At 40.8% G+C, this 25,783-nt stretch overlaps 1 protein-coding gene across 1 annotated transcript; it reads right to left on the bottom strand.

The window, feature by feature from the left end:
* Nucleotides 1-1,478: 1,478 nt before the first annotated feature.
* On the bottom strand, nt 1,479-23,990 carry VBP1 (VHL binding protein 1). The gene is made up of 6 exons (XM_082864883.1): nt 23,874-23,990; nt 18,980-19,104; nt 8,586-8,652; nt 7,481-7,579; nt 5,037-5,175; nt 1,479-3,020 (listed from the first exon to the last, which is right to left on the bottom strand). Exons 1-6 carry the CDS (start codon nt 23,964-23,966, stop codon nt 2,950-2,952), a joined length of 594 nt encoding a protein of 197 aa, XP_082721009.1. The 5' UTR covers nt 23,967-23,990; the 3' UTR covers nt 1,479-2,949.
* Nucleotides 23,991-25,783: the final 1,793 nt, after the last annotated feature.

The following is a 25,783-nucleotide window of genomic DNA, read 5'->3' as shown; positions in this document are numbered from 1 at the left end:
AATTCTTCAGCTGAACTTTGAAGCACCATCTACACCTGAGTTTTCAGCTAGAACCCTGGGCCATGTCATGCTAATAACTCAAAGAAGAAAAGCAGTTCCGCGCATATAATACACTAACCAACTCTTCCAACACTGATGCCTTTCAGAACTGGTTGTGTAAACAGTACTCACTGCATACAGAAGAGTATTAATATAGAGAAAACATGGTGAATTAGCAGGCCTGTCTATTCTATGATACTGGTTGTAGTTATAAAATTTCAAAATAAAAAATGTAAAAATGAAAAAGTCTATCAATGAATTTTGGCCACAAGACTAAAAAGTCACTCTGCGATGAGTGCATAAAGCTTCAATAAATTTATGGCGTCACTTGGGGCAAGGAGAAAAAAGCCCTCCAATCCATCATGCAATCGTAAAACTTCAGACCTCCCACCTGATGCTTCCATCTGGCTCTTTAAAATATTTGAACTATTATTACCTTTTTTGCAGAGGCAGATATTAGCTAAGCGGCCTTATGAAAGGAACTGGAAAAGGAAGTAAGCCATTGTCAAAAACTGGCCATGATCACGCAAGACCCAATAGGCTGAGTGAGGTGTTCAAAACCCCTTTCTCCCTCGAGGTGAGGCACTGACCTTGGATTCACTTTCTAGTTTGGTTGCCCTGGAAACCTGATGAAGGTGGATGGTCAGCTGTGGGATGGGCGGGCCTGCTTCCGGCACAGTGTCCCAGGAGGTACCCTGCGCCTGGTCTGGGAGGGCTGCGACTGCACATCAACACCTGCTGGGAGTCACAGCTCAGCGTCCCTGAGTGCGGTGGGCCTATCGTTCCTGGGCCCTGACCCTGGCTGTTATAAGACAGTGCTCTCTGATGGCTTCTAAGCCAGGGTGGTTCCTGCGGCCACCTGTGGGGACATTAGAATTGTGCCTAAAGCTGCCCCCTGGCATGGTGCCCATGGTGTCTTGCCTGTCCTGTGTCCTTCAGAGTAAAGTGGTGTCAGACATGGCCTATCCGGGTCTTGTGAGTCTAACGTGCAGTCAAACCCAACACCAGCTATGGTGAGTGCTGTACATGCTATCGGCAGAGTCTGCAGAACCAACCAAGACGAACCTTTAAGAAATGGTTCAATACCCTTAAAGGTATCATGAGGTTTAGGGCAGAGAATAGCAAACGCACAAAGAAAGGAGAGTATGCATTCATTAAGGGATTGAACTTCATGAATTATTAGGTATTTCTAAATAAGAGCAAGGCACCATGGTACAGAGGGAAGGGAATTCACCCGGGAACCAGATCTGGGTTTCACTCTGGCTACGCAGCTGTGGCGGTCAGCGTCTATAGGGGCAGCAAGGATGATCAATTGTGCTTCCCATCATCCCCTGCTGTTGCTACTGACCAAACCACTGATAATTACTGAGTAATTAACTTAATTACTTAATTAATACTGAGTAATTAACTTAATTTTTGCTCTGTAATTCACACCTCTAAAGAGCTGTTTCCTCATATTGCCTGGAATACCTAAAAATTCGTATTTAGATTTTCACGGACTTAAATTAAGACAAAATTAAGATCTTCTGAGCAAATCATTCCTATCCTAATATTAACAGGGACATTTTATACCAATATACTTACCATAATAAAGTTTGGGAAAAAGTAGCACTTAAAATACATCAAGACGTTTACAAACCTCAAATTCTAAAATATGGAAATTCAAAAGTATCAAAGAAAAATTGACAAGGAACTCTGCTATCTTTCAGATTTAACTTCTCAATTGTTTGCTTATCTATATTCCTTCCAAAGGGATCTTATGTTGTTTCTACAAACATAAGAGGTTCTTGGGACGCGGCTAGTTATGGTGTAAGTAAATAAACTTTACGAGTATGTGAAAAGACCCATGTTAATTTTAGAAAGTATAACATAAAAAAAGGTACTGTGCCACAGTTTTAACTTCACTGTTTTAATATCATGAAATACAAGTACAAAACATTGTACAAGTATACTCTTTACTACATGGAGATGGAATAATACATTTGTGTTTTTACCAGAATCTGTATCACCCAGTACTAGCCACTGTACCAATGGCTTTCCATAGGGATCTTCTAACACTCTTACGAAGTTTTATCATGAATAAAAAAGCTCACAACTCCGTTAAACCATCACAGATTTATATTTATCTTAATATTCCTGTTCAGCTGCTTTGGGGAACTGTTAAGAAGTACAAAATCGCCTCAGGCAAGAGTTTTCAGTGCGTAATTTTGTTATTTCATGTTGGCCAAGATCTCCTTTATGTTAGCATTGCAAAGGCTCTAGGCTCTGTGCACTTGTATCGGGTTAGAAAGCGTTGTCTCAATAGCCCTCTTACTGTTTAGGAATGCAAATTACCACTTCCTGAAAAGTACAGAATATTATAATAGTTATTGGCTAAGCAGTAATTCATGACACTGCATTTACACAGGACAAATAACAGCAATAGAGGACCATAAAGCCCCATGTGTGCTAAAGAAAAACAATTTTTCAAATATTCAAACTGTTTTTCCTACCTCTAAACTGGTTTTAACCACATCACAAGTGAGAGTAACACCAGCCAATAAAGAAAAAGTAAAGTGTGCTAAACTGTCCAAAAAGTCAGCTTCTATAGCATATCTCACAGTTTTCAGCCATTTCAGCTAAGACTTTTCTTATAACAAACAAACAAACAAACAAACAAAATGATGAAAGCAGCATTTACTTTGTTGGAAATGCAAAAAATAAAAATAAAAATACTGCAAATTTTATAAAATATTTGAAACTAATTCTGTTTTTATAAATAAATAAAGTGGTGTTTATCTTTTTTTAAAGTTTTAATCATCATTCTTGCTGTTAAAAATTATTTAAAGTTATGGCAACTTTTAAGGATAAACTTTGGGGTATTTAAAATAACATGTTTGGAAAACTGAACCACATTTTTAATTGCCAGCATTATGCTTTGTTCTTGGTAGAATCATCTTTGTTTCTTCTTTTTACATCCCAATTATAAACCCTGGCCATATCTGCAAGAATTGTCAAAGAAAATGCAAATGCAATTCTAAAGATAACATTCAACGACTAAGTATTCATTCACACACTGAATCAAAGACAGAAATCACACACAAAAAATACTAGTGACTACAGCAAGGTGTAGTATCATCTGGCAAAAAAGGGAACAAAATTACACCAAAATCAAGTCAAGGCCTCAAATCAATAATTGTTTAGCATATCTAGTCAACTATGGTATTATATTTAACAAATACGTGCTTGACACTGTCAACAGTTTTATAGAGAGCCCTTCATCCATGATAGTTCAAAGGTAGTTCAAAGCATACACTGACATGTAATGTTTAAATTATTACAATTATCAATCACTTTATCTCTTACCCTGTTTGGCTAACAGGACACTCACCCAATTTATTAAGCATCTACATCTTTTCCTTTCCACAAACACCACCCTGCGTAGGCCTTCACATATCGATTATTTGTTTCATGGATCATGCCTTTGGTGGTATATCCAAAATGCCACCATTGTACTAAAGGTCATCTAGATTTTCTCCAATGTTATCTTCTGGGAATGTTATAGTTTTGGTTTTTGTGTGTGTGAATGAAGTCTCCACATTACCAGTCACGTGCCAACTCCTGCTCTAGGCCTCAAACAGGCCTGCCTTCCCTCACCAACCACTCAACACCTGTCATGTGCTACGTGCTGTGGAGGAGAGAGAGAAAGTGGAGCTCCTACACTTGAAGAGCTCCCAGTCTGGAATGAAAAATAAATAAAGCACTACGTGCAAAGTGCACTGGGAGCACAGAGGAACAACAAAACACCCTGAGAGGACTGGAAAATGTCCAGAAATGTTCTGCTGCTTGAGCCGACATATGAAAGACAAAACAGAGGAACCCAGGTAAACAGGGGGAAATGAGTCTAGATAGGAGGAACCGAGTGTGGACAAAGGACACAGCACATTTGGGGGCTGAGAAAAACCGATCAGGGTTATTTGGAACTTGGGTGCACTGAGAGAGGGCCAAGGCAGGAAGCAGTCAGTGGCATGAGGTAAGACTGGCAGGAAGCACCTCACAGGGCGCCCACGTGCATACCTTACATGTAACAAAGAACACTGAAGCATTATAACCAGAGGAATAAAAAGAAGTGTGACTCAGTGAATTCATGGTGGAGACAGTGTAAAGGACAGATGTGAGGAAACCAGACTAGAAAACTACTGAGTCTAGCTTCTAGAAGGCCAAAATGAGAGTAACAGCAATGGACAGAGAGATTTACAAGGGAAAGCTGACAAGAATCTGGTGATTAGTCGGCTTCTGGTGATGAAAGAGAGAGGAGCGAAGGTCGACTCCCACGTTTCTGTGCTGGGTGACTGTGCGGGGCTGACGACTAGGCGACAGGAGCGCGTGAGCAGCTGGGTCAACATGAGAGCCCTCCCCCTCGAGCAGGATACCTGCCGCTGCCTGTTCTCTCTGCCTTAAATACAGTCTCAGTCCTATCTTCTCAAAGCCTGCTCTGAACTAATTCCAGCCCACACCTATCTTTCCCTAACTTTAAGCCGCCTTGGTGTTGAGTACATGAAGTGAACTTACTTATATTTTGCTGTGAGACGATCATTCAGCAGGTTCACATGTGCAGTTGTAACAGAGCAAGACTTCGCCACTCTTCTTGTTTTGCACTGATCCTCTCACCAGCCCATGCCCCATACAGCTTAGCACAGTTGCAGGAACACAGGAGACCCTTAATAAATACACTACTTGACTAGCTATGAAGATGTCTTGGGAAAATATTTGAAAGAAAAATACTCATTTGCTAAATCGTCTTGCTGTTTCCACACTTTCACACTTTAAATTCAGATTAGTCTACCTATAAAGTTATTAAATATTAGTTCCAAGTATGTCATTTACTACTCTCATAAAATCTGCAACTTAACATCAGTCTAAGAATAAGGACATTCTTTTCATTAAAGCAATGCATGTAAGAACGTTGAAAGCATCTTTCTCCTTTCCCCCCTTTGCCTTTTTTTAGGAAAGGATACTGACTTCTGTGGTAGTAAACTGATCTCGAAGAAAGTCGAGGTCTTCCTCAAGAGAATCAAGATTCTTTGTGGCAGTCGATAAATTCTTTTCCAACAACGCCTGAGCTTCATCAATATCATATTCAAGCATTACATTTGCCTGAAGAGAGAAAAGCATGACAATGTCCGAACACTTACCCAGTGCTTTACAGGTTAGAACAGGGGTTGGCAAACTATAGCCCTTGGGCCAAATCCGGCCGGCTGCCTTTTGTCCTAAGTTTTATTGAAACCCAGCCATTCTTTATTCACTTAGACTTGCATGCTACAGTGGCAAAGCTAAGTACTACTTGTGACAGAGACCGTGTGGTCTGCAAAACCAAAAATATTTACCCTCTGGCCCTTAACAGAACATTTACTGACTCCTGGGTTAGAGAATATATTCACGCACATTTTATCATTTACTCGTCACAACAACCCTGGAGAGGCAAGTTACCTTCTCTACAGTTAAGAAAACAGAGGCTCCGAGAGGTCAGGTTACCTACGCTTTTGGGGATACTACATAAATGGAAGAATTACCATAAGAACCAGTATCTTTAGTTACCAAATCCTATCTTTCTACTAGCTCTATTGTGACACCAAATAGTATCACATTCAGATCAACTGAAATAGTTGTTTCTGAGCTTAAGATACCACAGGTTTTCAGAAACATACATATTATCTACATTTGATCCATTGAGAGAAACAGCTGGCTTTTACTGCCCCCTTCCTACCTCCAGAGTAAATGCTGACACAGGGGGAACCATACTCCTAGCACCTGACTTAACACCGGGCATTTCCTGAACCACTTTCCTTATCTGGCAAATGGAATTTGAAAATTACTCAAAGGATTGTTGGAAGAATTAAATGAGACAACATGAAAGTGCTTAGCACAAAGTAGGTGCTACATTCTTATTGACTGAATATGCCAATCCATGATAATCAGAAAACTGTATAAAAATTCAGATAGGACTAAAAATATTCAGTGCAGAGTAAATGCCTCTCTAAAACCCGGACCCACAATCTCATTTCTCAATGACTGATGCTTCTTATTACTTTTTCTTTTCCAGAAAATTTCTACACTTTGCTTACTTTTAACAAGAGAAACTCGAATACATTTAAAAACACTTCATTCATGTCAAAAAACATCAATCATTCATTCAGGAAGTACCGTGTGCCAAGTATATCTCCTTAGTTGATTCACCCCTCAACTACTGCCTGATCGGCCTCTCTATTTGACGGTCTAATAGTCACCTCAAGACTGACATGCCCAAAACACAACTCCAAGTCGCCCTGCAAACCTGTTAGTCCTTTGCCTGTGATATGAGTTACATATATTTTTCCTGTTGATTGTCTTTTGACTTTGCTCATGGTTTCTGAATTTTGAGGCCTGAAAAACCATCCTTATTTCAGGGCTCTAAATAAGTTATCTGTGACTTGGCCTACAATTTTGATGGTGTCAGTATTTCATCACACATTTCAAATGTGATCCACTTGGAATTCACCATCGTGTAAGGTGGGCTCCAGCCGTAATTCTCTCTCTCTTGAGAGAGAGAGAGAGAGAGCTCCCTGTTGTCCCAGTCTAGTTTATGAAATCACCTTATCCCCACTTGCTGATTAAATGTGTGCCAAGGGAAAGAGAAACAACGGACAATAACCCTTAGGATTTGGGCTACTGGGTGGACAGCTGTTCCATTTACAGAACTAAAACTAAACAAGTACGGGAATTATGCTTGTAGAAATAAATGTACAAACTCTGAAAAGATTACAGCTAACAGAAAGCAGGAGGAGGAACTAAGGGACAGAGAAGTGAGTTTCCATGTACGAATCTGCCTATCCTTCATGGCACGAGACTGCCTCTCAGGGATGACTCTACAGGATAGCAAGCGGAAATCCTCCCAGCTGGGAGAGCTGAGAGCAGTCGTGACTGGCTGCTTTGTATGGGAACTTGCCTGAGGTAACAAGACCTATGGATAGCTAGCTGGACAGTCAGGAATGGCTTGGCTGGTCGATCATGGGACTGAGAGGAGTAAAATAGGAAAAAATCACAGAGAAGGTCTGTGAAATCATCAAAATTGAAATATATGATTTTTAAAAATGGGTTCTAACCTCAAGGTTTTTGTAATAATCCTTGCCCCCTCAAATTTAGAGAGATCTTTCTAGAACTAACAAAATCTGATGATGAAGAAACATCTATCTAAGGTTCAACAGCACCTTCTGTTACATTTAAGAGCTAAAGCATTAGTTGGAGGGGAAGCAGGGTTTTGGTCCGTTTTGTTTTGATTGGGAGAGACTCGAGCATGCTTCTGCAGCAATCTTCCTCACACTCCCGATCCCCCTGAATGCCACCCCTTCATTCCTTCCACAGCTTCAACAATAATGCTTTACAAATGTCAGCCAAGGAAGCTGTGGCTATTACATTTACTTACCCCCAACCACAGACACACTTTATCGGTAGGAGGAACTGAAGCTTTGCAATACAGGTTATCTGCCAGTAAGAACCTGGTCTCCAGTGAATTGGTGGACTCCTTCAAAAAAAATGACAGTACTGTAAACAGTCCATTTTCACACCAAGGTTATAAGGAAGAGATCACAGAACTGAACCTAAGCCATTTAAAACAGTCCTATCACACAGACTAAGTAGAGTGGTAAAGAAAGGAATGCTGGAGCCAGACGGATGGGCAGGGAGGCTCGTGCGTCCTGGCTCAGCTACTTACTATAGCTCTGAAGGCTGTGGCAAGCAGAGTTCTCACACACTCACACCCCCACACACACACCCCAGTCTCACACCCCTCCCCGCCCCCACACACACCCCAGTGCCTGGCACAGAGTAAGCAATAGACAAGCGCTATCTGTTATTACTTCATCAGTGCTTCGTGCTCAACAACCAATTTTCTGAAGCCTCTTATTAAGTTCATGACATAAAAAACATACTAGAAATGTAGTTATTCTACCAGTCAAGTAATAAATCATATATACATACACATACACATACTATTTTAAATACAATATACTTATGACATTTAATTTTTACAGTCTGCTTATGTAACAAATATTGGATGAGGACTTGGGAGAGTCTCAAATCCAGTTCTGCCAGGAACTAGCTATGTAACAGTGCTCAAGTGTAACCTCTTTGCAAATGTTGCCTCAGCTGTGAAATGAGAACCTGAAACGTCATTTCTAAAATTTTTTCCAGCTCTGTAAGTACTGGACTCACTCCTTATTCTTAGAGAGAACAATAACAACAACAGAAACTATTAGATGCTGCTCAAAATGACATTTTCTTTTTGTACTTAAAAGAATTTCAAATTGCATTTAAGTTCTGCAGATACTACATTTAAGTAAAATACCCCAAGAAGTGTGGGTCCTAGAATTAAACCTGACTTTTGGCGGAAAGCCACATGTCTCACTGTCTGTGATGTCAGTACACGTGCTCAGGACTGGTTCAAATACCAGTGACCAAGGAGTCAAGGAACACATGTCTCTGCTGAAGTATCCTGGTTTGCTCATGTTTACAAAGAAAACTGCACTTACTTTTTTCTTCTGCATGTACTTTAGAATTTCTAAAGTCTGCTTAATTTCAGGAATCTGACCTTTTAGCCTGTGAATAAGAAAAAGGTTAACTTAGTATTTGGCATCAGGACACAGTCTTACTAGCTTTGCATTTTCTACTGATATGTTTTGAGGACAATTTATATATATGAAATATTTAAGATATTTTATCTGTAAGATATTTAATAAATTTTGTTTATTAAAATATTTAAGATATTTCAGACATAAATATTTATTAAAATATTTAGATATAATAGCAAATATTTACGGAATGACTACTGTGCACAGAGTCCTATTCTATATGTCAAACCCCCCATCATTAGTTAACATTTCTAGAGAAAATCATATTCCACAGAGGTGATTCAGAGGTTCTACATTTAATTAGAATTGCATTTTAAATACTCATTTTTAAAATAACATGCATTCAAATATTATATTCTAAATTGAAAACTACCAACTCCCTCAGTCACAGGCAGCTCAGCACCAGCAAGTGCAGGGACAGCTTCTCAGGGCCTGCGCTTCCCACACTGTAAAAGCACCTGAATACCTAACACACCACAGTAAGATATAGTACAACTTTGCGATGCTTTTAAGCTTTGGGTAATTTTTCTTTAACTTTTATGTTGAAAAATACTTTCTTTTCAAGTTAGGTAACAACTGTTCTTAAAATTATAAATGGATCACTGTTTGAACACACGAAAAAACTTAAGAAAACGATGGACATGATGAGACTGATCAGACTCAACAGTTAAGTTATATTATAGCTACTAGAAAAACAACTAGCCTGGAACAACTGGACATCCACACATAAAAAACATGAATCTAGACATAGACACTACACATTTCACAAAACTTAAGTTCACATGAATCACATACCTAAAGGTACAATGCAAAACTATAAAGCTCCTAGAAGATAACACAGGAGAAAACCTAAATGACCTTGGGTATGGTGATGACTTTTTAGATACAACACCAAAGGCACAATCCATGAAAGAAATAATTGACATGCTGGACTTTATTAAAATTAACAACTTCCACTCTGCACAAGACCCTGTCAAGAGAACAAAAAGACAAGCCACAGACTGTGGGAAAATATTTGCAAAAGACACATTTGATAAAGGACTGGTATCCAAAATACCCAAAGAACTCTCAAAACTCAACGATAAGAAAATGAACAACTGGATTAAAAAAATGGACCAAAGCCTTTAACAGATACCCTACCAAAGATATACACAGGGCAAATAAGCATATGAAAAGATGCTCCACATCGTATGTCATCAGAGGATTGCAAATTAAAATAACGAGATACCACTACACACCTATTACAATGGCCAAAATCCAGAATACTGACAAGTCCGGATGTTGGTGAGGATGTGGAGCAACAGCCCCTTTGGAAGACAGTGTGTCAGGTTCTTACAAAATAAAAATACTCTTACCATATGATACAGCAATCATGCTCCTTGGTATTTACCCAAAGGAGCTGAAAACTTAGGTCCACACCAAAACTGCACACAAATGCTTATGGAAGCTTTATTCATAATTGCCCAAACTTGGAAGCAACCAAGATGACCTTGGTAGGCAAATGGAGACATAAATTGTGGTCCATCCAGACAATGGAATAGTATTCACTGCTAACAAGAAATGATCTATCAAGCCACGAAAAGCCATGGGGGAACCTTGAATGCATATGACTAAGTGAAGGACGCCAACCTGAAAAGGCTGCAGACTGTATGATTCCAGCTATAAGACACTCTGGAAAAGACAAAACTATGGAGACAGTAAAAGGATCAGTGGTTGCCAGGGGTTTAGGAGGGGGAGGGAGGGATGAACATGCGGAGCACAGAGCATTCGTAGGGCAGTGAAACTACTCTGTATGATGCTATAATGGTGGATACATCACATCGTGCATGTGTCCAAACCCATAGAACGTACAACACGAGGGTGAACACTAATGTAAACTATGGACTTTAGCTAATAATAACATATCAATCTTGGCTCATCAATTGTAACAACTGTTCCACTCCGGTGAAGGGTGTTTGTTGATAATGGGGAGGCTATGTGTGTGTGGGGGCGGGGGCTATACAGGAAATCTCTGCATCTTCTGCTCAAGTTTGCTATGAAACTAAAACTGGCCTAAAAAATAAAGCGTATTAAAAATAATTTTTAAAAACTACTAGCAACTAATTCCCAAATGAAATCAATCTCACTGACAAGAAAATAAGAGATAAAAATATGCTGAAAACACTCAAAGTCAAACTTAGAGAAGAAAGAATGAAACATTTTTAGCTCTTTTTTTGGATTAAAGCTGCCCAAGGCTTTAAAGTGTTTTGCATGGAAAAATGTGCAAAACAGTTCTGGGAGTCCTGTCAAATCACAATGTAATCTGTAAGAAAACAGACTAAGGATACAAAAACAAAGCTGTGGTTCTTTCAAAATACATTTAACAAAATATTATTAGAGATCAGCATGTAAACAAAATTTAAATATGATAATGAAAATGTACTTCGTGAATTATATAAAGGAAGTCACATCATGTGTGAAGAAGGTTAGCACAGCAAACTTTATTACAGCGTGTGCTACTGACCCGGCAAATATGTCAGATAAGCCTGCTGCTTAAAAAATAGTATCACTGGGGCTTCCCTGGTGGCACAGTGGTTTAGAGTCCGCCTGCCGATGCAGGGGACACGGGTTCGTGCCCCGGTCCAGGAAGATCCCACATGCCGCGGAGCGGCTGGGCCCGTGAGCCATGGCCACTGGGCCTGCACATCCGGAGCCTGTGCTCCACAACAGGAGAGGCCACAACAGGGAGAGGCCCGCGTACCACACACACACAAAAAAGTATCACTATCTGGTAGTACAGCCCAGTGAAGATCTGAGAAACACACCCTTAGCATTGATTTTTTTTTAAAGCGTAGTTTGAAGGCTAATGTTCTATGAACTCTTTACAATTCAATATGGATATCGTAGATCTCTCAATTTTGCTTATTTTTGTATATGTTGATATAGGTAAATGCTAGAAAGATCTACATTGAATCATTTATAAAATATCTGATACACATATAACATTAGTATGTTCAGATCAAGTTTTTTGGTCATGTAAATGATTTCTGTGATTGACTGACAGATTGATTTATGGCTGAGTTGGGTCTTCGCTGCTGCACATGGGCTTTCTCTAGTTGCGGCGAGCGGGAGCTACTCTTCGTTGCACTGCACGGGCTTCTCATTGTGGTGGCTTCTCTTGTTGTGGAGCACGGGCTCTAGGCGCGCGGGCTCTGTAGCTGTGGCTCGTGGGCTGTAGAGCGCAGGCCACTGTGCAAGTCTGAGCAATACACCCTCCCCACCCTGCTCTGTCCCAAAAGATAGCAGCTCTCCTGAACTGTGTGTTTACAGTCCCTTTTTTACTTTTTCAAATAGTTTCATCACATTTATGTGTATCCCTGAACAATATATTCTTTGCTAGTTTCTTAGCTTAATACAAATGGTCTCATGTTGTATGCATTTTTCTGGGGTTTTGCTTTATAACTCAATTAAGTTCCTAAGATTTGTTCATTCATCTTCACTGCTGTGTAATATCCATTTAAAAATATAACACAACTTGTTTATCCACTTCCTATCAACAGACACTTGGATCAGTTCCAGATCTTTGTTATTCCATGAACAATGGAAATCTCTAGGTTCTGGGAGTGGGTAGGGAAGTGAGAGGGAAGACAGCAGCTTAGAAGGGAAGTGGATCAAGTCTCCAAAGGGGGAATTTAAGGCTAAAGGGTAGGTGTTTTTCCTCCCTCTAAATTGCTGTGGGTGAATCACATTACCCACCCCATCACGGCTACAGGGCACAAAACCAGCAGAATTGGCCAAAGGCAGGGAGAAGGTCAGGCTGAGGAGCTGAGAATACAGGTACTGGCCCCCAGCAGTTCCCCTTGCCCACTCCCCCTCCCAGGGGAGATGCCAAAGACAGAGGAACGGAAAGAATGTCCCAGAGGCCCAGAGGCCGAGGCACCTGGTAGGGGAGAAACAGCATTTGTCCAATGGCTGTGCTGCAGAGTGTAAACCCCACCCACCAGGAGGGACTTGAATTACTTCTGTTCCCACACACATTAATGGCCAAAGGAACTGATAACCCTGAGGGAATATGAGCTGATGGGGAAAAAAATGGTAATCTGATAAACTCAACTACAAAATAAAATAAAGACAATAAATTCGACAACCTGTACCAGATGAAATAAAATCAAATTCTACAAGATTATACAGTGAGTATTTAAAAATACTTCAAAGAGAAAAGACAGGATATTGGTAATATGAAGAAGAAACAAGTAGCTGTAAGAAGGACCAAAAATACTACGTATAAAAAGTGTAATGGTTGAAATAAGGAACTCACAGATATCCATTTAATTGCCAAAAGACAAATTACCAAAATAGCAGAAGACAGGAAATAATAAAGAGACAGGGAAGGCAGAATTAGAAGAGTCAACATCCATATTAAAAGGAATCCCAGGGAAAAAAAAAAAAAAAAGGAATCCCAGAAGGAGAGAAGGAAAAAAATTAACAGATGACAGAAAAAAAATGAAAAAATGATAATCACAAAATTTCCAGTTAGAGAAAGATAAAGCACATATAATTCATGTGTTAAAGAGTTCACCACAAGACAATGAAATACTAAATAACTTTTTTATATACCTATCAATAATTACTTTATTTATATATTTTTAAATAGATCTTTATTGGAGTATAATTGCTTCACAATACCGTGTCAGTTTCTGCTGTATAACAAAGTGAGTCAGCCATATGCATACACATGTCCCCATATCCCCTCCCTCTTGAGCCTCCCTCCCACCCTCCCTATCCCACCCCTCTAGGTCATGGCCAAGCACCAAGCCGATCTCCCTGTGCTATGCTACTGCTTCCTATACAGCTGAAGGAAAAAGTTAAATGACAGGCTGCAACAAAAGATTTACAACACCTGTAAAGAAAAGGTTAGTATCCAAACTACACAGCCGTCTGCTGCAAAACAACTCAGTCAAGCACAGAAACAGTTTTTGTTGCACAGCTGGTATCACAGAGGTGAGGGAACTTTCAGAAAAAATAAAAGGGGATAAAACTGGAAAAGGCTTTGAGTTGAGCAGTGAGGACTAGAGAAAAGCAGGCATCTCAAGGCAGGTGACAATACCAGCTATAGACCTGAGCCTGGCCCCTGACGCTCGGCTCAACAGGGGAGCTCACATATTAAGTGCAAGAACTTGGAACAGGGCTCAAGCAGTCCAAGGCTGATGAAGACCCACAGCTCCTGCAAAAGCAAAATCGTCTATAGATAAAAGCAATCCACACAGGTATCCATGGTTACAGGAAGCTGACATATAGTCAGTTAAGGAAGAATTTAAGAAAGATATCCTCACAGGGCTTCCCTGGTGGCGCAGTGGTTGAGAATCCACCTGCTGATGCAGGGGACGCGGGTTCGTGAGCTATGGCCACTGAGCCTGCGCTCCGCAACGGGAGAGGCCACAACAGTGAGAGGCCTGCGTACCGCAAAAAAAAAGAAAGATATCCTCACAAAGACAAATTATAGTCAGATAAAACAAAAGAGATGACAATCTTGAAAGTATACAAAAAGAAAAATTAGTTTATCTAAAAAGATTTAAAATAAAACCATATATTGTTTACATGGAACACCCTTAAATATAAATAATAAATAAGCTGAAAGAAAAGGGATTGGAAAAAATACACCAGGAAAATGTTAGCCACCACTCCTGGGTATGTATCTGGAGAGAACTATAATTCGAAAAGATACATGCACCCCACTGTTCATTGTAGCACTATTTACAATAGCCAAGACATGGAAGCAACCTAAATGTCCATCGACAGATGAATCAATAAATAAGACGTGTTACATGTATACAATGGAATATTACTCAGCCATAAAAAAGAACGAAATAATGCCATTTGCAGCAACATGGATGGACCCAGAGATTGTCATACTGAGTGAAGTAACTCAGACGAAAAAGACAAATATCATATGATATTGCTTATATGTGGAATCTAAAAAAAATGGTACAAATGAACTTATTTAGAAAACAGAAATCGAGTCACAGATGTAGAAAACAAACTTATGGTTACCAAAGGGGGAAGGGGGGAGGGATAAATTGGGAGCTTGGGATTGACATATACATACTATACATAAAATAGATAACTAATAAGAACCTACTGTATAGCACAGGGAACTCTACTCAATACTCTGTAATGACCTATATGGGAAAATAATCTAAAAAAGAATGGATATATGTATGTGTATAACTGATTCACTTTACTGTACACCTGAAACTAACACATTGTAAATCAACTGTACTCTAATAAAATTTTTTTTAAATGTTAGCCAAAAGAAAGCCGGAGTAGCTCTAAGTGTCCAACAAAACTGACTAAAACAATAAGCATTATTTTACATAGGGTTAAATTCACCAAGAAGACTTCGTAATTCTCAAATTGCATGCACCTAATAGAAAAGACTAAAAAGCTTTAAAAAAAAAAAGGATAGAAAATTGTTTCAGGTTAAGATGGCAGCAGACTAGCACTTGCACCTCTAACTGTTCACGTAGCAGAGAGCTGTTGAGATGATAGGAGTTACAGGGCTATTCCTGCAAGGGAACAAAGTGACAGGTGAGCTGATTTCCTGCAGCCATTTTTTACCAAAGAGTACATGAAGGGACATTTCTCTTTACAGAAATATGCCAGCTTATTAATAAATAAAAAATAAATAACTGAATTAGAACATCATCATTTTGCAACTCATAATTAATGGATCTAGGAATTCAGTATCATTCTAAGAAACAACTAGATACTAGCTGCCCCTTAATGGAGAAACAATACACAAACCTATGAAGGAGTGCTGCCAAAAAACAAAAACAAAAAAAGAAAAAAAAACAAAAAAGAAAAACCTGACTATGAACAAGACTGCATATACAACTATCAACTTATAATAAACAGAAAGGGCAAAGAAACATACTTGAAAATCCCACAATTGCTTTGAAATTTAGCAACATACTTCTGAATAACCCATAGATTATGAATCTAAATGTGAAAGAAAACAATAAAGCTTTGAGAATAAAACATTAAGAGAATATCTTCATGAACTTGGGATATTTCTTAAATAGGACACAAAAAGTACTAACCACTAAGGAAAAATTCTTAAATCAAACTACATTAAAAATAAAGGGTGATGTATATATGTCCATGCCACGGGTGTGATAGGGAGGGTTGGGTGGGAGGGAGGGAGACGCAAGAGGGAAGAGATATGGGAACATATGTATATGTATAACTGATTCACTTTGTTATAAAGCAGAAACTAACACACCATTGTAAAGCAATTATACTCCAATAAGATGTAAAAAAAATTAAGGGTGATGACTCAAACAGTATATCCACAGTGCTTCCATTTAAAAAAAGAAATCGAAAGCCTACCCTATACCACACATAAAAATAAACTTCTGATGGATTAAGAAGTTAGATATGAAAATGAAAAAAATTAAGACTTTAAGAAGAACACTTAGGAGTATGTCTTTTTGAACATGGAATACAAAATAGGATTTCTCAAACAATACACAAAAAGCACTAACTATTAAGAGAACTTTTGACTTAAAACATTTAAATTAAGAACTACTCATCAAAAGAAATCATAAGGGGAAAAAAAAGAAAAAGCAAGAAAAATTTCTCACATATAACCTAAAAGGACTAGTATCCAATATATAAAGAATTCCTACAAATAAAAAAAGACAACCAACCCATTATTAAATGAATAAAACTCTTCAAAAAAGTTTTCCACATTTGCTGTCTCCATCATTCTCCTTTGAACCACTGGGCCAACACTGTTCCCATCCAGAACACCAATGACTTCCACTTTGCTAAGTCCAAGTCCATTCTCAGTCCTTATCCCACTTGGGTGAGCCATCCGCAGCATTTGACACAGGTGATCATTCCCTCCTCCATGATACATTTTCTTAGCTAGGCTTCCAGAACCCCATGATCTCCCAGTTTTCCTGACCTCACTTAAAGTTTCTTTTCAGCCTTTTTTGCTGATGTTCCCTCTTCTCCCTAACTTCTTACTGTTGCAATGTCCAGATCTTTGATCTTCTCTTCACTTGCATGCACTCTCTTGGTGATGGACCTCATTCAGTCCCCTGGCTTTAAATGACTCCCAAATTTTTATCTCCAACCCAGATCGCTCCCAAAATTCACATTCATATATTTAACCGTCTACCTAACACCTCCACCTGGATGTCCAAATGATGTCCAAGGCATCTCAAATGTGTCCAGAATTGAACTCCTCCTGATCTTCCCCCAAACCTGCTCCACCCACAGTCTTCTCAGATGTTGGTAACTCTCCCTTCCAGTTGCTCAGACCTGGGAGCCATCCCACATGCCTCCACAGTACTAGAGTTACCAAGGTAACTATGACACACGGATTCCCTCCGCTTCCCCAAGGCTTGGTCCTGAGGTCCATTTTCTTCTCTGTCTGTAACCTCCGTGCAAATGACCTCAAAGCCAATGGCTTTATGCTTCTTTTTCAAATAAAAATAAACTTTTATTATAAAAGCAATAAATGTACATTGCAGAAAATTAAGAATACAGGTAAGCAAAATAAGAAAAATGCTATTTCCCACCACCCAAAGATTACCACTGTCAATATAACATTAGTGTCAATTCTTCCAGGTATTTCTGTGCACACACACATTTTTTCCCCAAATAAGAAGAGATAATGTTCATAGTGTTTTCTATCCTTTTTCCTATTAACACCCCTCATCTGTCCATGTTGATGACTTTTCATATCATCTAACACCTAGCCCTATTCAAATTTCCTCAGTTGTCACCAAAATCAAATGAGAAAATATATCTAAAAACAAACTTTTGGTTTGTTTTTTTCTTTTTTTTTTGGTCGTGCCGCATGGCTTGTGGGATCTTAGTTCCCTGACCAGGGATTGAACCCACACCCTCGGCAGTGAAAGTGCGGAGTCCTAACCACTGGACCACCAGGGAATTCTCATCTAAAGACAAACTTTTGTATTTTTGCGTAAGTGGTACCCTCACGCCCAGACTACCCTTCCTCACTGGAGCCTGCTTCCAAACTCATAACCAGGCTTCAAAATTCTACATAGCCATCTGCTTCTCTTGGAAGTTTCCCCTGAATCCCTCTGTCCCCCTTCAGATCACCCGTTCCCCTATGCTAACTCATTACTGTGCACCATAACTCCTTGACTGCTATACTCTGTACTTATTTAAATATCTATTATGCCCCTAGACCATAACCCTGTTGAAAGCAGATACTGGACCTTATTTCACCCAAAACAGTATCTGGCACCTATGAGGAATTCCATAAACATTCAACTGACAGAAGAATGCTGTCACATGTGCATAGAAGGTATCTGTAGGTATTTATTACTGTGGACTGATTTCGTAAGCTACTACGAACATACAGGGGAATAAAGGATCGAGAGCAAGAATACTTCTGCCCTATCACTTATGAAGTCTTGGCAAGGTCACAACTTCTGTGGGTTTCTCATCTCATCGGCAAAATGAAAAGAATGAACTAGACATTTAAGATGTTACGATCCTAGAAGCTTTGGAATAAGGACTTCAATATTCATTCTATTACGTTTGCAAAAGCATCTTTAGACTGACAATACCAAAGTGCTGGTGAGCATGAAGAACAACTGAAACTCCCAATACATTGCTGGTGGCAGTGTAATATGCTAAAGCCACCTAGGAGGACTTTTGGCAGTTTCTCATAAAATTAAACATACACTTACCATACAAGTCAGCAATTCTACCCCTTGGATAATTACCCAGGAGAAATGAAAACAAATGTCCACCCAAAGACTTAAAACCAAATGGGGAAACAAACCAAATGTCCATCGACAAGCAAATAGATAAAAAATAGACAAAAACTGTGGTACATCCACATACAATGGAAAATGACTCAGCACTAAAAAGAAACTAATTTACTGATACACACAACACCACGGATGACTCTCAAAAAGCATTATACTAAGTGTAATAAGCCTGACGTAAAACAGTAGTTACTGTATGCTTCCATTTATATGAAGTTCAAGAACAGACAAAACTAATTTATGGTGAAAATAATCAGAACAGTGGCTGTCTCTGGGAGTGTGCAGGGTTGGGCGTAAAGGGGCAGGAGGAAACTTCCTGAGGTAACAGAAATGTTCCATATATTGATCTGGGCAATGGTTACAGAAGTGGATACATTTATCAAAACTCATCAAACTGAACATTCAACGCATAGACATTTTATCTGTATGCAAATTATGTCTCGATCTTTTAAAAGTCTAAGCTATACAATATTAATTTTAAAAACTTAGAAATTTTGCACTTACCTCCTTTTCTTTTGAGCAAGGTTGAGCTCCATAAACTTATACTTCTGGTACTGTTCATCCAGCTTCTTCAGTACTGTATCTGCAGTCTCATTCCCAGGCTGTTTCATGAAGGAATCTACATCTTCCTTTAATATCAAAAAGAATACATTACAAATTTTAGAATTCATGCCTCTGATTTTTGACCGCTTTAGCTTTATTTTTAAACATAAAAAGAGCTTGTGTTTCTTTTTCTCCAAAGGCTTGTTTTTAACTAAAAAAGTATTTATAAAAAGTTAGAGACCATTTCAGACAGTGCACATACATGATGTAGCTAATTTATTATTCTTCCACCTTCCTCTTTTTATTTATATATAGGGAAAGAAAGATGACCTTGTCTGCTTTTTTTTTAACATCTTTATTGGAGTATAATTGCTTTACAATGGTGTGTTAGTTTCTGCTTTATAACAAAGTGAATCAGCTATACATATACATATGTCCCCATATCTCTTCCCTCTTGCGTCTCCCTCCCTCCCACCCTCCCTATCCCACCCCTCCAGGCGGTTACAAAGCACCCAGCTGATCTCCCTGTGCTATGCAGCTGCTTCCCACTAGCTATCTACCTTACGTTTGGTAGTGTATATATGTCCATGCCTCTCTCTCGTTTTGTCACAGCTCACCCTTCCCCCTCCCCATATCCTCAAGTCCGTTCTCTAGTAGGTCTGTGTCTTTATTCCTGTCTTACCCCTAGGTTCTTCATGACAGTTTTTTCCTTAAATTCCATATATATGTGTTAGCATACGGTATTTGTCTTTTTCTTTCTGACTTACTTCACTCTGTATGACAGACTCTAGGTGTATCCACCTCATTACAAATAGCTCAATTTCGTTTCTTTTTATGGCTGAGTAATATTCCATTGTATATATGTGCCACATCTTCTTTATCCATTCATCCGATGATGGGCACTTAGGTTGTTTCCATCTCCGGGCTATTGCAAATAGAGCTGCAATGAACTTCAAAGCTTTTGCACAGGAAACGAAACCATAAACAAGACCAAAAGACAACCCTCAGAATGGGAGAAAATATTTGCAAATGAAGCAACTGACAAAGGATTAATTTCCAAAATTTACAGGCAGCTCATGCAGCTCAATAACAAAAAAACAAACAACCCAATCCAAATATGGGCAGAAGATCTAAATAGACATTTCTCCAAAGAAGATATACAGATTGCCAAAAGACACATGAAAGAATGCTCAACATCATTAATCATTAGAGAAATGCAAATCAAAACTACAATGAGATATCATCTCACACCGGTCAGAATGGCCATCATCAAAAAATCTAGAAACAATAAATGCTGGAGAGGGTGTGGAGAAAAGGGAACACTCCTGCACTGCTGGTGGGAATGTGAATTGGTACAGCCACTATGGAGAACAGTATGGAGGTTCCTTAAAAAACTACAAATAGAACTACCATATGACCCAGCAATCCCACTACTGGGCATATACCCTGAGAAAATCATAATTCAAAAAGAGTTATGTGGGCTTCCCTGGTGGCGCAGTGGTTGAGAGTCTGCCTGCCGATGCAGGGGACGCGGGTTCGTGCCCCGGTCTGGGAAGATCCCACATGCTGCGGAGCGGCTGGGCCCATGAGCCATGGCCGCTGAGCCTGTGCGTCCGGAGCCTGTGCTCCACAACGGGAGAGGCCACAACAGTGAGAGGCCTGCGTACAGCGCCAAAAAAAAAAAAAAAAAAAAAGAGTTATGTACCAAAATGTTCATTGCAGACCTTGTCTGCTTTATACATCCGCCTTGCAGCACATTGCCTAGTCATGTGCCCTAGCCACAAAACGATTCAACAGGCTGTGTGCCAAAATTATAGATTTTATTACTGAAATTTTTAACTGAACAAGTTCTGCCACAGATATCATGCTAAATATCGTCATTAGGTTCCCAAGACAAGTCACAACTGCTTCCTTGAGTATCAAGTGGTTGAAATAAAGTAAGCCTAAAAGGCAAACTGAACAATCTTTTGTAACAGGAATAAATAAGCAAAAGAAAAGCAATAAAACTGAACTGCATTTTTTAAAATGTATACTGCACATGCTGGTCCTTGAAGAAAAGCTAGTTAATTAGGTTAAGGATCAGGAACTACATGAAACTATATGGAAACTTAAAGGAGATTCTGTAACAGCCTTCTAGTAGTTTAAAGAACTTTAGTCCTTCCTTGCAACTAAGTTATATTCAATTATCTCAGTTTCTGGGATCTCTACATCATTATTCTTATCCATGCTTACTAGCTATAAGGGAGTATTTTAGCAGAAACAAGGCAAGAAGCAAAAAGAAGAGAAACACAGCAAGGGAGTGAACTATGAAGCCATCAAGCTAGAGACTAAAAGAAATTGAAAAGGTGAGGCTGAGGCAATGGCTGAGTTCTGCATGGAGATGAAATGCATGCAGTTAAAATGCAGATAAATGCATTCTGGAGATAAAATGGAGATAGCATCTTCCTAGAAGGCTCACTGTAGGAAGAGAAATGTCAAAGTTTTTTAGCACATGTTATTAGAAGCTTAGACTCTAGCAAGGAGAATTAACTACAGCAGCATAAGTTTGTGGTGAAGAGACAGGGGCTGCCTGGTTTGAATGCTGGCTTCATCACATACTAGATGACCTTGGAAGTTATTTAACCTTTCTCTTTGGCTCAATTTCCTCATCTTTAAAAAGAAAAAAAGTACCTTTTCCTCACAGGGGATTAAATGAGTTAGCACGTGTAAAATACTTAGAAGAGTACACAACAGCTAGTTAAGTGTTCAACATTAGATATGTATAAGTGTACAAAACTACAGGGAGGTCATATCTGAACTAGATGTTGAGAGATGGAGAGGTCAACAAATCAACAAGGGGGAAAAGGGACAATTAAAGCAGAGAAAGAAAACAAATTACTGCATCAACGGGAATGGGGAAAAGGCAAGGTGTGACTTTTAACCACTATCAACACAGAAACTAATATATATTAAGCATCTACTTGCAATACTGAAAGCACAGTCTCTGTTTCTCAGGGCAACTCTAACTACTGTTACTCCTATTTCAGTTAAAGAAACGGAGGCTCAGATTGTAAAATAATATGCTCAAGATTAAGCAGCAACTGGGAAGTAGAGGCATGATTCAAACCTTGTTCTATTTAGAAACCACTGTTCTTTCTATAATACCATGTTATTCCAATTAGTTTAGGAACACACAAATATTTACGTAAATTTGGATTATTTATTATATCATATTGATAGAAATTTTAAGGTCTAGAAAAAATAACTTGTGACATTTTAGGGAAAATGCATTTTAAGGTAACAGTTTATAAAGCCCTTTGATAAAGTTTATCCTCCTGAATTAGATTTCTGAAGCCATCTCTTGCTGAGCACCATGGGTGTGGTATTTTAAGGCACTATGGAAATTCAATCAACACTTAGTTATGAGCTTATACTGTGTGTCAGGTACTGTGCTAGCGTCAGGAGAAATGACAGGGAGCAAGGTAATGACCTAACCTCCCTCCCAGTGGCAGAGCATGGCGCAGAAGTAGAGCTCTGCAGCCCCACAGACTGCCTAAGTTCAAAGCCTGGGTAACTCACTTACACCCTGTGTGACTTGGAGCAAGTTACTCAAGGGCTCTGTGTCTCTGTTTCAACATGTACAAAATGAGAGTAACAGTATCTGCCTCTTAGAGTTTTGTAAAAGCATTAGGAAAGTGCCCGGTATTCAACAAATTTCCTCTCTTGTTGACAGTTACCTGGGAGATGAGTGGAAAGAAATAAATGGCACGGCTCAGGGAGAAAAAACAAAATAACTGAAGAAAATAGTACAAAACCGAATCATCAAATGCAAATATGCACAGAAAGTATATAAAAGTGGTGTGAATAAAAGCATAAATAAAAGAAATGGGTCTTTTGAAGGTTGGAAGATACCAAGAACAAAAAGGTAGAGACAAGGCAATACAGGTACAAACCAAAAGGTTGAGAAATTTCCATTAAGATTTTATAGTAGTTCAGGCAAAACTGAGTGGAGAAAGGTGGGCGATACCGGCCTGGAAGGCCACTCAGGTTTTCTCTTATTATTCAAATAATATTCAAATACTATTTCGAGAACAGCCTTACGGGGCGGGGACAGGATTGAAAGCACTACTTGTTTCCCTCTGTCTGGCCTCGGGTTGGTCTCCCTGTTCTGTGAAGCCTCCAACAATGCAGTCCCTGCTTCCTCTCACCTGCACACAATTTACTCTCTAAGTTGTTAAGACCATTTAGCTAGAAGCAAATGTGGTTACGCAGGGGCTTCACTTAGACACCTTCTGCTGACCGCCCGTGGCCGACTGGCTGAAGCCTCAGGGGCCCAGCGGGCCACACGAGCCCTTCAAGGTCTCCCCGGTCCGACGTTCCGCTCCGCCTTCCTCCGAGGCAACCGGCCACCGCAGCCCTTCAGCACACTAGGTGCCGTCTCCTATGTTCACACCTGAGCTCCTCTGCCTGCTCACTGCAGCCCGTCGCCATCCGCGCATCGCCCTCCCCGGCATCTAGGCTGACTCTCAAGCTTCTCACCGCCTCCGTTTTTCCGGGAAGTCGGGTCGAAATCCCGCGTCGGGGATGGGCTGGGGGGGGAGGCGGTCCCTCAGAGAGGCCCCGCTCCCCCTCCGGCTCCTGAGTCCTCCCGCGCCACCCCCCATCTTCTGGGGCCTTCTCAGACCGCGCGCCCCACGGCGGGTCCTGACACAGCTCAGTCGGTCCTGGCACGGAGGCGGAGAGCGGACGGAGCGCTCTCTCCGCGGTCCTTTAGCTCAATTCCTTCCCCCAACAACCCAGGCCGAGCTGGGGGCCAAGAAGGAAGGGGTAGCCCACCGCGTAGCGTCAAGATACCGAGCACCAGCGTGTCTCTTACCACGAAAACGGCCTCAGGAATCCCCAGGTGGAGCCGCCGTCCGTTCCCTCCGGCCACTTCTCCCAAAACACAACCTTCCTTACCGGCCGCCATCTTGGGGAAGCGAGCGCGCGACTAACGGCCTATCGAGCGCCTGTAGCCTGGGGCCTGTGATTGGCTCACTCACAACGGCAGGCCCGCCCTCCGCTTGTGAGTCTGCACATTCATTGGCTCACAGGAAGTAGCCGCCCCTTACCCGTCGGACGAGTCGCCCAACCTGTGGGTTCTAATTGGTTGCGCGCAGGTGAGTGATAAGCGTGGAAGGACTGCCGAGGCGAAGCTGGCTCTGCAGGGAGGAGCAATACCTAGTCCTGGGAAAAGGGATTCCGGGGGTTTTGTGGGTGGGCTGGCTGGAGGACCCTGACAATCGGGGACCAAGCCGGAACGGACCCCACTACCACCCCAGAACACGCGGCACTCTCCAGAATAGGCTTCGAAGCGACCCGATCCCTTCTCGGATTCAAGCAAATCCGGGATCTAGACACCACCACAGGGCCTGGGTCTCGGTGTCTTTCTGGGCCCACCATATTCACGAGCTTCCTGGCCCTTGAAGGGGACTTGTTTTGTGCCTACTTCCGGGTGGACCCAGTGGCTTCATCCTAATAAACACTCCGCCCATTTTGTCACAATTTACCGAAAGCCACCTTTGATCAGACTCTCACCACCCCAGCTCAAACGTTTTCAAAACTTCACAGTGTACACAGAAAATCCTAAGAACTCTTCCGATGCTTCTTAGGCCCAACGCATTCCCCAAGATCATCCACCACTACAACCCTTTGAAAGCAAGTAATTATTCTTCGATCTGTTTTCTGACATCTAACCACCGTGTTTGTTCCTGCGTTTGCCTGCACTGTAGTGCTTCACAGTACACCGGTGCTTCATCCACTCACACAAAGCCTACCATGAGACAGGCCCTGTCTGAATAAAGGATAAATGTCAGTTTCCTTACTTAGTGGGGACACATATATAATAATAGTGATTAACATTTAATAAAAACGAACTATGTGCAACTCACTGAGTCATGTTCTTTAAACCCCACAGCTCAGTGTCCCTAATATCACCCCTAGTTTGCAGACAAGTAAAGGGACTTAAAATGAATGATTGTTAAGATAATAGAACCAATATTATAACCGTGACATACGGGGTAGGAAAGAAGCACAGGTGAAGACACTACGTAAGTCATATTTTAAAATGAGAATTACAACGCGTACCAACAAGGCTGTAGTAAAGATTAAATGAGATTATGTATGTAGAATACCTAATAAGTACTTGCCACACAGTAGGGCTAAAGCAATGAGGAAACTAGGCGAGGCTGAAGAAGTGCGAAGAGGGAGAGGATGAAACTGCAAAAGTGGAGGGAGAGGGGTGGGGCAAAAGGACTGGGGAGCCGGAGGGTCTGGAAAACTTGGGAGACGACAGGGCCTGAGGAATGAGGAGGGAAGTGGGGCCAGAGGTTGGGTAATGAGGAGGGGCTGAAGGAATGAGGAAGGTGGGTGGGACAGAGGACTGAGCTAGAGGACGGGTGCCAGGAGAGGGGAGTACTACAGAAAAGGCTGGAGCTGGAAGAGTAAAACAGTTGGGCGGACCTGTAGAACTGGAGAGATGTGAGGACCCTGGGGACTAGAGAGAAGGTAGGGGGTTGGAGGACTGGGGAGAGGGGCGGGGCAGAGGAATGTGGGCAGGACTTTGAATTGGACTGAGTGGTGAAGGACTGGCTCCGACGAAGGGTTTAGAGAACTGGAAAGAGGGCTGGACTAGAGGAAGGGGAGGGGTGGGAGCTGTAGAACTGTTGAAGGGGGCAGGGCTAGAGGACTGGGGAGAGGGGAGGGGTTGGAGCGGTGCGGAGACGGCTGGTGCCGGAGGAATGGAGA

Source organism: Leucopleurus acutus (genome assembly GCF_964270905.1).
Source record: "Leucopleurus acutus genome assembly, chromosome: X".
Taxonomy (NCBI): Eukaryota; Metazoa; Chordata; class Mammalia; order Artiodactyla; family Delphinidae; genus Leucopleurus; species Leucopleurus acutus.
The sequence above is the reverse complement of the archived record's forward strand: the minus strand, read 5'-3'. Positions and strand labels throughout refer to the sequence as shown.